At 42.2% G+C, this 9,987-nt stretch overlaps 1 protein-coding gene across 1 annotated transcript in view; it reads right to left on the reverse strand.

Moving 5' to 3' along the window:
* Positions 1-8,922, reverse strand: part of TXNL1 (thioredoxin like 1) — a 34,148-nt gene extending 25,226 nt beyond the window's left edge. Inside the window, exon 1 of the mRNA XM_068993695.1 lies at positions 8,660-8,922. Coding sequence (XP_068849796.1) covers positions 8,660-8,757 — 98 coding nt within the window. The 5' untranslated portion in view covers positions 8,758-8,922. The remainder of the gene's footprint in view (positions 1-8,659) is intronic.
* Between the last annotated feature and the right edge of the window lie 1,065 nt (positions 8,923-9,987).

Here is a 9,987-nt window from a genome sequence, read left to right on the forward strand (position 1 = left end):
ACATACGACGTATACCTCTAACATGTAAAAAAGCACCTGCAAATCAATAAGACTGTTATCCAAAAGAAAAAAAGGGTTCTCTTGAATAGGACAAATGAGGTTATCCAAGCAGTCAGTAAACAAAAAAAGGCTTCCTCAGTCACTAAGGAAACAAGGGATGAGCAAATTAAAACTACTCCCACTAAAATAGCTAAAACAATAAAGAATGAAGTGCTGTCGGAACTTGGAGCAAATGACCCGTTAGTGACAGTGCAGACGGGGATAACCACTTCACGGGAAAGGAAGGAAACTGAAGTTACCTGTTAAAGTGAGATTTATGCCTACCAATGACCACATCCAGGGTACAAAACAGAATATCTGCATATGTTTGCATATGAAAAAACATTGGTAGAAGTAACATTTCTAATGGCCAAAAACTGGATACCACCCAAGTTCCTCTCAACAACAGAATGAGTGAACTAACTGTAGTTAATCACGCACTGGAATACTATATAACAATGAAAACAACTGATGTAAAACCTTGTGCCAAAACATAAATGAACCTCACAAATAACACTGAGAAAGTAAGTATAGTCTCTTATTCCACTTATGTACAGTTCAAATACAGGTAAAATAAATCAATGGTATTATAAATCAAGACAAGTCACCTTTGTTAGTGATAGGCTAAGGGCATGAGAGAGATTTCGAGAGGTTAGCAATGTTCCATTTGTCCAGAAGCTAGATAAACATGCGTGTATATTCAGTTTGTGAAAATTCTCTGAACTGTACATTTATCCTTGCGTAGTATGTATATTTCAATGAAAGTTCCAAAAAATTAAAATTAAGAAAAATCTCGGCTTATCAGTCAGGAACGCAAGGAAAAGCAGATTCTAAAGCACAAGATGTTCAAATTCACAAATGTTCAAACTCAAGCTGTGATTCTCTTTCCATTCTTAGTATTTTAATCAGCATTTTCATCTTTTGCCATCTTTAAGACTCACAGCAACAAGACAATATTAATTTCTTAAATACTAAACAATGCTTCTGAAAATAACTTTTTGGATCCAACAATTTTATAGGCCCTGAGACTAAATTTTAAAGGAACAAACATTTACAGTTGATGAAATCTGTCTTTAGGTTAGCAAAATACTACTGGGTTTTAATCAGTCTTAAACATTATGGATGGGAGTACACACTGGTAGATCCTTTTTGAAGGGCCATTTGGTCATTATCTGCCAACTTTAAATGACCAAAATTTAAGATTCAACAACCTTACTTCTAAAATTCAATCCTATCTTAACAATTAATATCACAATAACACATATAAGGAAGTTCAATGAAACATCTGAAATAGTTTTTTTAAAACAGAAATAATCTAAATGGCAATCAACAGAAAAATATTTTTTAAAATTATAATATATAAAATAAGTTACGATATATGGTACAACACAAGGAAACAGAGCCACTATTTTGTAATACCTATAAACAGAGTATGATCTATAAAAACTGTGAATTACTGTATGGTACATTGTAACTTATGTAATACCATGTATCAGCTATACTTCAACAACAACAAAAATTGGGATTAGGATACCAGGGGATAAGGATAATTTGTACTGTTCAAAAGAAAACTTAAGTCTCAAAAAATGTTCTCTATGACCACATTTAACACACCCCTTTATATATGTATTTACATGTTATATATGTATACAAATACATACTTACAACTTAGGTGTGTCACACGATAAACTACTACTTCTGAAAAATGGGACTGGAAAGGAAGAGAAAGTTTAGGGGAGACTTTCAAAACTACCTATACTCCTGTATTCTTTGGTTTATACGAGTTATTTTCCTTTTATGACAGTGAATAAACTGATAGCAGGCAATTAAGTGTTCGCTGCATGTAAACTGTGGTCACAGAAGCACAAGCATCAAGCTGTGTCACAGAACACACCTGGCACACGCCCAGTATCAGTTTCTCATTCCTGAAAAAGCCTCCTTTCTGCAAAAGCATGTACTCAGAACAAGAAGGCTTATGGAAAAAACAAGATTGGTGTAAGTCATTTAAACCCATGCAACTTTGTAAACATATTCCTACGAAAAACAGTAACTGGTACTCAGGAAATACCTGAGGCAGGAGCCTCAGACCTAGAGGCTACCCCAGGGGACATTTATATTGTACAAAAACGATCAAATGGAAGTGCTTGCTGTATTACAGGTGCTGTGAGAATCAGATGCAAGGGAAGCTCGGAGCCAGCAGGGCGGCCAGCCAGGCAGGGGACAGGAGGAAGCACAAGACGAGAATGACCCCCGCTGGGGAACCAGGGCTAGGAGCTGAGGCCCAGGTTTAACTTTATTAATTTTGACTTTCTTAAACAGATCCTGAAAGGGAGCCTGCCTCTGTGGCTGAGGGCTTTTCTCCTTCCTGTTACGGGCTCTATTCCTATTCCTGCCCTTCACTACCTAAGAAAAATATTAGAATATTAACCAACACAATCTCCGTCCTTGTATGGACATCATCACTCCATTCATCAATCATGTATGAGCTAACCTGAAGCTAAACAGACTGCAAAATAATGACTATCTTGAAAATAAATGTTCCCTTTCAAAATTTAACCTTATCTCGATCCTCTGTTTAATTTAATTTGCCGTCATACAAGTTGGAACATCTTATATGATGTCTTTAGTCAAAAATCAAAATAAGTCGCAGAACACAGAAGCACAGAAATTTACAGCAGCATACTTTCACATTATAATCACTGAAGTGAAATTACCTGCTGTTTTAATAAGGTCCTTGCTTACCACTAGCATCTAAAAGTAAACTTAAACTTCCAAAATTAGCTGAGCTCACAAACAAATCATTTCATTTCTCTGGAAAACAGGAAGGGACTAGATTTCTCAAGGACCTTTCCTATCTCCAGAACATTATGCCCCCAAACATGCCTAAATTTCAGGACTGTACTTGTCTGACTTTGCAAAGCCCTTAATTTGAAGCCTTAAATAGTAGACAGTAGTAAATAGTAGATAACCTCAGTACCTTTGAACTTGCAAGAGACCAGGGACCATCTAGTCCAGAGATTTAAAAAAAGAAAAAAAGGCTATTTTTCCACCTCTGAACTCTTTGATGGAAAGCTTATCTGTTAGATCCAGTATGTAAGAACTAAACTCACAAAACTGAAACTTTAAAATTGACCTAACAGAACACAATTATTTGATAAGAGGCAAATGCCAGAAAGGAGAAGGAAATGGCTGCCCACTCCAGAAATCTTGCCTGGAGAATCCCATGGACAGAGAAGCCTGGCAGGCTACAGCCCATGGGGCTGCAAAGAGTCGGACACAACTTAGCAACTAAACCACCACCACCACCAGACACCAGAAAAGTTAAATGACTTCATCAAGATCAGACACTTTAGTTAGTGGCAGGGCCACAACTAGAACAGTTAACTACTGAAGGCAATCCAACATCAGTTTTCTTTGAAAACACGCTGCTGCTGCTGCTAAGTCGCTTCAGTCATGTCCGACTCTGTGCGACGCCACAGACGGCAGCCCACCAGGCTCCCCCGCCCCTGGGATTCTCCAGGCAAGAACACTGGAGTGGGTTCTTCTGAGTATGATTTGTATTTAGTCAAAATACAAACAGATTCTATTTCAAGAACTTGCTATTCTTTCCCACTTGCTGAAGTAGTTAGTTCTCTATATCAAGCAGTAAAGTGTACAAATACACTCAGCTGGTACATGGGTGTGGAAAACGTACATGCTTTCTGAAGATGTATTTTAAAAGTCTACTTTCTCGGAGGCATGCCTGTTTCTAGATGTATTATATTTACTAATGGACAAGCATGGTCATAACTGATCCTATTAGGGACACAGAGTCGCTACCGTTCACTAAGCATGTATCATATGTTATATAATTTATAAAACCTTTAAATTCATTTAGGTTTCACAATTTCTCATCTTAAAGACAAGCAATGAAGTACAGTGCTGAAATCTGATCACAAAACCCAACTCAACTGCTATTCCAAAACCTCCAGAACAGTGGCCCACACTGTGCATTTTGCTTTGTTTTGGTTGTTATTTCTAAGTTAACCGCCAAGATTAAAATTACTTACACACTCTTGAAAGACAACTGCATGATACCATCTTTATAGTGTTAGAATTCAAGAGTGACAGGAGCCTGCAGGAGGATGGGGGTGGGGGGAGGATACTGAGGGATTGTGCAATGCTGGTATTCCTGCCTGGGTATTGGTTAAACAGGTGCAATCATTTCGACAACTTATCAAAGTATGCACCTAAATGGTTTGTGTACATTTTCTGCATGCCTGCTATACTTCAATAAAAATATTTATTTTAAAAAAATGTCTATATATTCTCTAGGGCCTGACGAAGCCCTAGTTATCTTTCTGCCACCTATATCACTCCCTAGTATTATCTGCTTGGTCCGTATGAACTGTTGGGCCTGTATTACGGTAAAGTACCTTCAGTTCACAGCAATTTCACAATACATAATTAGTACTATTATGTAGCGTATTATTGGGACAAACTGCCACAGTCATTGTGTCTCACCACCCTAACACACACACATCCTTCTTTGCTGTTGCTGTGTTAGTCGCTCAGTCGTGTCAAATTCTCTGCAACCCCATGGACTGCTGCCCACCAGGCTCCTCTGTCCATGGGGATTCTCCAGGCAAGAATACTGGAGTGGGTTGTCATTCCCTTCTCCAGGGGATCTTTCCAACCCAGGGATCGAACCTGGGTCTCCTGCATTGCAGGCAGCTTCTTTACTGTCTGAGCCACTAGGATAGCTATTCTCAGACATTCTTCTTAGACAGTAGCTGCTGCTGCTGCTGCTGCTGCTGCTGAGCAGTAACACCTAACTACAAAGTAAAACCTGCTTGAAGAAAACTGAATATATGATAAACATATCTACAAAAGTTGTACACCCATTAATTCATGATAAAAATCACTCATTGCTGAGTTTTATGGGAAAGAAAACATATATCCTTTTAAACTTGGCATTAATCAGTGATAACAACTGTTTATGATCACTTAAGTGTATCTGGGTATATTTAAGATGTAACAGTTTGGAAATATCAGTTATAAAAACAAGTTATCACAGTATATAATCCACATACATAATTCCATCCTCTGAACAGTGTGGTTGGGTTACATGTTATTATTCCCATTTTACAGGTAGGTAAATGAATATTAGAATGTGAGCTGAACTGTCCTCCATCAGAAAGTTTTACAGGCAGAGCTTATTCAAGGCAGCATTTACTGAAAAATATCAGGCTCCATGCAATACAGAGGTAAATTTGCATCACCCCTCTGCTTAGGCTGTAAAGAACAGGATAGCACTTTACAATCCAAACAGTGCATTCAACAATGGGACCTTAAACAAGATATCTTAAATAGATCTCTTTGTGACTCAACTTTCTTTTAGTTTATAAAATGGAGATAATACCAAAGATTATTTTGAGGATTGTAGGAGTCAACAAGCGCTTAAGTCCCTTATACAGACTAACTTAAATGTATTAAGAAATGATGATTATTTTAATTGCTTAAAAAAATACTGGAGAAGGGTGCCAGTCAGTGGGTTAAAGATAGTTTTTCCAATAAATGGTGTTGGGAAAGCTGGAGAGCCACACGGAAAAGAATGAAGTTGGACCCTTACTTTAAACCATATACAAAAGTTACTTATAAATAGATCACACACCTAAAACTTAAGAGCTAAAACTAAAAAATTTTTGGATGAAAACATAGGGAGGAATATCCATGATACTGGATTTGGCAATGACTTCTGGGATACGACACCAAAAGCACAAACAACGAAAGAAAAACACCACCGATGAGCGGGACTTCAGCAGTTTTCCAACTGTGCTTGTGCATCAAAGGACACTATCGAAAAACTGAAGAGGCAACCAATGGAAGAGAATATCTGCACATGATGCATCTGAAAAATGGTTAAGGTCTCCAATATACAATTAACTCCCACAAATCCACAACAACAACAAAAAACAAATAACCCAGTTCAAAACGGGCAAAGGACTCCAACAGACATTTCTCCAAAGACAAATGGTCAATAAGCTTGTGAAAAGATGCTCAACATGATCAGTTATCAAGGAAATGCAAACCAAAACCACCAGAAACCACTTCACACCCATCTAAGATGGCTATTAAAGTCTTTTTAAAAGTTGAAACGTAGAGAAATTGGAACTCTTCTGCGGAGCTGGTAGAAATGCAAACTTGTGCAGCCACTGTGGAAAATACTTCGGTGGTTTCTCAAAAAGTTATACACAGAATTACATTATAATCCAGCAATTCTGCTCATAGGTATAACCCAAAAGAACTGAGAGCAGGGACTAACAGAGATCCCTGCACACTAATGTTCACCACAGTGTTACTTACTATAGCCAAAAGACGGAAGCATCCAAATGTCCATCAACCAATCATCAACAGATGAATCAACAGTACGCGGTATATACACACAACAGAAAAAGGAAGGCAAATAGGACAAACGCTGTGACACGGATGAAGCTTGAGAGCATGCTAAAATAAGCCATAAACAAAAAGACATACATAAATTTCTAGTTAAATAAGTCACAAGAATAGGCAAATTGATAGAGACAGAAAGTAGAAGAGAGGCTACCAGGGGCTGGGGGCACTGGAGAGAAGGTATGGGAATTTCTGTTTAACGGTGCACAGTTTCAGTCTGAGATGAGGAAAAAATTTCTAGGAGATAGGGGTAATGGTGGTACAACACGGTGGATGTACTTAATGCCACTGAACTGTACATTTTAAAAAGGCTAAAGTGGCAAATGTATGTAACATATAACAATTAAAAAAAAATGAAAAATAATATTGGAGAGACACTGAAATCCTTAAACAGAAGAGCAACTATTTGCATAGTAAAATTACTAAGATGGATAAAGCATGGAAATTGAGAATAAGGAATATGGCTTAAAATTGAAATGGAAAGGAAATTAAGAAATAGGTGCTTGAGAAAACTGTGTTCTTGGCCTAAAGAGGGATGATAGTAACTTTTCTCACGTCAAATAAATTATGTATAATTCTGTCATTTCTCCTCCCGCTATGGTAAGAGAAAAAGAGAGCTTATCATAAAGGCACCAAAGTATAAACCCTCCCAATGACTAGAATTAGAAAACTGAACTAAAAATGAGATCTGTTGTTAAAATCACCTCTTCCTTTGGCCTACGACTTAACAAATGTATAAGTATTTCCTCATATTAAGAATACTGTCACTATAAAACCAACAAGACTGGGAAGACACATTTTAAAATCTAATGCACTGCCCCTTTCCGATTCCATATGAGATTAGTCCCAAAATAACTCGTTTTCATCTCTATCTGCTTCCCTCCATCCCCTAAAATGAATCTAATCCTAATGCTACCATTTAGATATTCAACATTTATTGAATTATGTTCAAAAGGTTTGAAGCACTTTTTGCTCTGAGAGTCAAAACACAGCCTTACGTTCATGTAGTCTGTTGTTGTTTAGTCGCTAATTCGTGCCCGACTCTTTGCTACTCCATGGGTAGCCTGCCAGGCTCCTCTGTCCATGGGATTGCTCCGGCAAGGACACTGGAGCAGGTGCCATTTCCTCCTCCAGGGGATCTTGGACAACAAAATCTGTTACGTAATCAGTGATACTTGTAGGAGATTTCTCCAAGTTACAGTGTAAATGATCACCAGGATGGTCAAGGTGTCAAGTAGACACTTCTAATCCTTCTATTTGGGTTGGCACTGATATGCATGGGGAGGTCAGTAAAGACACAAACTCGTTGAAACCTTGGTTCTGAATATCCACTTCCAACGCGGCACTCTCACACAGAAACACACCACACACCCAACGCGGAAGATCCACCGGCTCTGCAACCTATGAATTATGTCGAGATTTACGAAAGCCAGATAACACCTTTCAAGTTCCCTCTCCTCTTAAATCACCAAGTCAAAAATGGAGTCTATTCGGTCAAAGCCAGATGTGTGGACACCTGTCTACCTGAACTGTATATATATAAATATATCTACTATAATTGCCCTGATCAGACGCAACTTCTTAACCAAACGACTAACAAAACCCTTAACAAAAGTAAAAAAAGTATCCTGACCCAACATCTTAATTTAAAATGCATTAGCTGAGCTGAGCCTCAGGTCTAAGCACAAGGCGGATTAGTTGCATAGCTGAAATCTTCCTTCACATTTTCCAGACCTGCAGGTGGTGAAGACAAACCATTCGGTAAGTTAAATCTGGGGGTGGGGGTGGGGGAAGGGGGATTCCTAAGATACAAGTGACAGCTGGACCCCGGGAAAGAAAGGGACGGATGAAAGCCAGGGGCCGCTGCAGGAAGACGCCCGCAGACAAGAAGGAAAAGAGCCGGGCCGCCTGCGAGCGCAGAGCTCGTTCAAAGGAGCGGGCGGAGGCCGCGGGCCGGGGGACGCGGCCGCCCAAGCCTGCGAGCCCGCCGAAGCCGCCCCCCGGGGCCACGAGCAGGGGCTTCAGTCCCAGGGGCTGAGGCCTCACCGGGCAGCGGCCTGGGGCTGGGGCCGGGGCCGGACACTTCTGTGGACGGAAGGAGACGGCAAGGCGGAAGGGGCCGGGAGGAGAGAGAGAGGACGGCCGCGGCGCCCCCCACCCCCCGCCCCGGGCTCGGGCCCGGCCTCACCCCCGCATGGTGAACTTGACCACGGCGAGTCTGGAGCCCGCGCCGCTCAGCTCCGGCTGGAAATCTGGGTCACTCCCGACCGGCTTTACGCCCACCATTCTCGGAGAGCCTGGGGAGGGCGGCCGCAACGCCGCCGGCTTCAAACCTGAAGGAGGAGCGGTCCCGGGGGAGAAAGCGGCGGGAGGAGCGGGAAGGCCCAGGCCTGGACTGAGGAGGCGGCGGCCGCGGCGTCTTCTCCCCGCGGCGCTCTCTCAGTGCCGAGTCACGCCAGGGAGCGGAGCGGCCGAGGGGGCGGGGCCTGGGGGAGGGGAGAGGCGAGGGACAGGCCGGCCCGCGGCGCCCGGCAGCCACCGCGCGGCACGGCCGCCTGCGCTTGCGCACGCTGGCGTTATTTCCGCTCCTGCGGTTTGGGCTCCCGCTGCCCAATCCTAAGGCGCGACTTGTGGCCCCACCCTCGACTGAGGACTCCCTCATTGGCTGAAGCGGCTCAGGTACGGACGACGAGCCGTCGCTTGCGCAGGCGCACGTTGCGCGTCAAGTTCTCGTCTTTCTTCGCGATGCTGAGACCTGGGTTTTTGTTTTTGTTGGTTTTTTTTTTTTTTTTAATTCCACTGAAGAGTTTTCTAGAGTTTTCACCGAGGGGTGAGAAAGTGAGAAAATAACTTTCCTTCCCCACCCCACCCCCCGGAGTGGTTGACTGCTGCCTTAGGTCTTAAGTTCCCTCCGGAAATACTAAGAGTGTAGTTCTGTCTCACATTGGGGACAAACCGCAGCATTAGATAAAAAGACTTTGTGGCGACCCCATGGACTGCAGTGCGCCAGGCCTCCCTGTCCCTCACTCCAGCACGGACTTTAGGAACATGTGTTAACGCATTTTCGGTACACGGGCTTTCTCTGGGTAGTCATCCAGAAGGTATGATGCGCCTGAGAACATGGAACTTGGGCCTCAGTTGTTGTTCGGTTGCTAAGTCCTTTTCTGATTCTTTGCGACCCCGTGGACTATGTAGCCTACAAGGCTTGTCCTCTGCTGTCTCGGAGTTTGCGCAAATTCATGTCCACCAAGTCAGTGATGTTGTCTAACCATGTCGTCCTCTGCCACCCGCTTCTTTTGTCCTCAGTCTTTCCCAGCATTAGAGTCTTGACCAGTGAGTCAGCTCTTGGCATCAGAGTTTTGGAACTTCAGCCTCAGCATCAGCCCTTCCAATGAATATTTAGGGTTGATTTCCTGGACAGAGGAGAGCCTGGTAGGCTACAGCCCATGGGGTCGCAAAGAGGCGGACACAACTGAGCGACTTTCACTCACTCCTTTAGGATGGGCTTCCCTGGTG

This window comes from Capricornis sumatraensis, chromosome 21 (assembly GCF_032405125.1).
Source record: "Capricornis sumatraensis isolate serow.1 chromosome 21, serow.2, whole genome shotgun sequence".
NCBI classification, from domain to species: domain Eukaryota; kingdom Metazoa; phylum Chordata; class Mammalia; order Artiodactyla; family Bovidae; genus Capricornis; species Capricornis sumatraensis.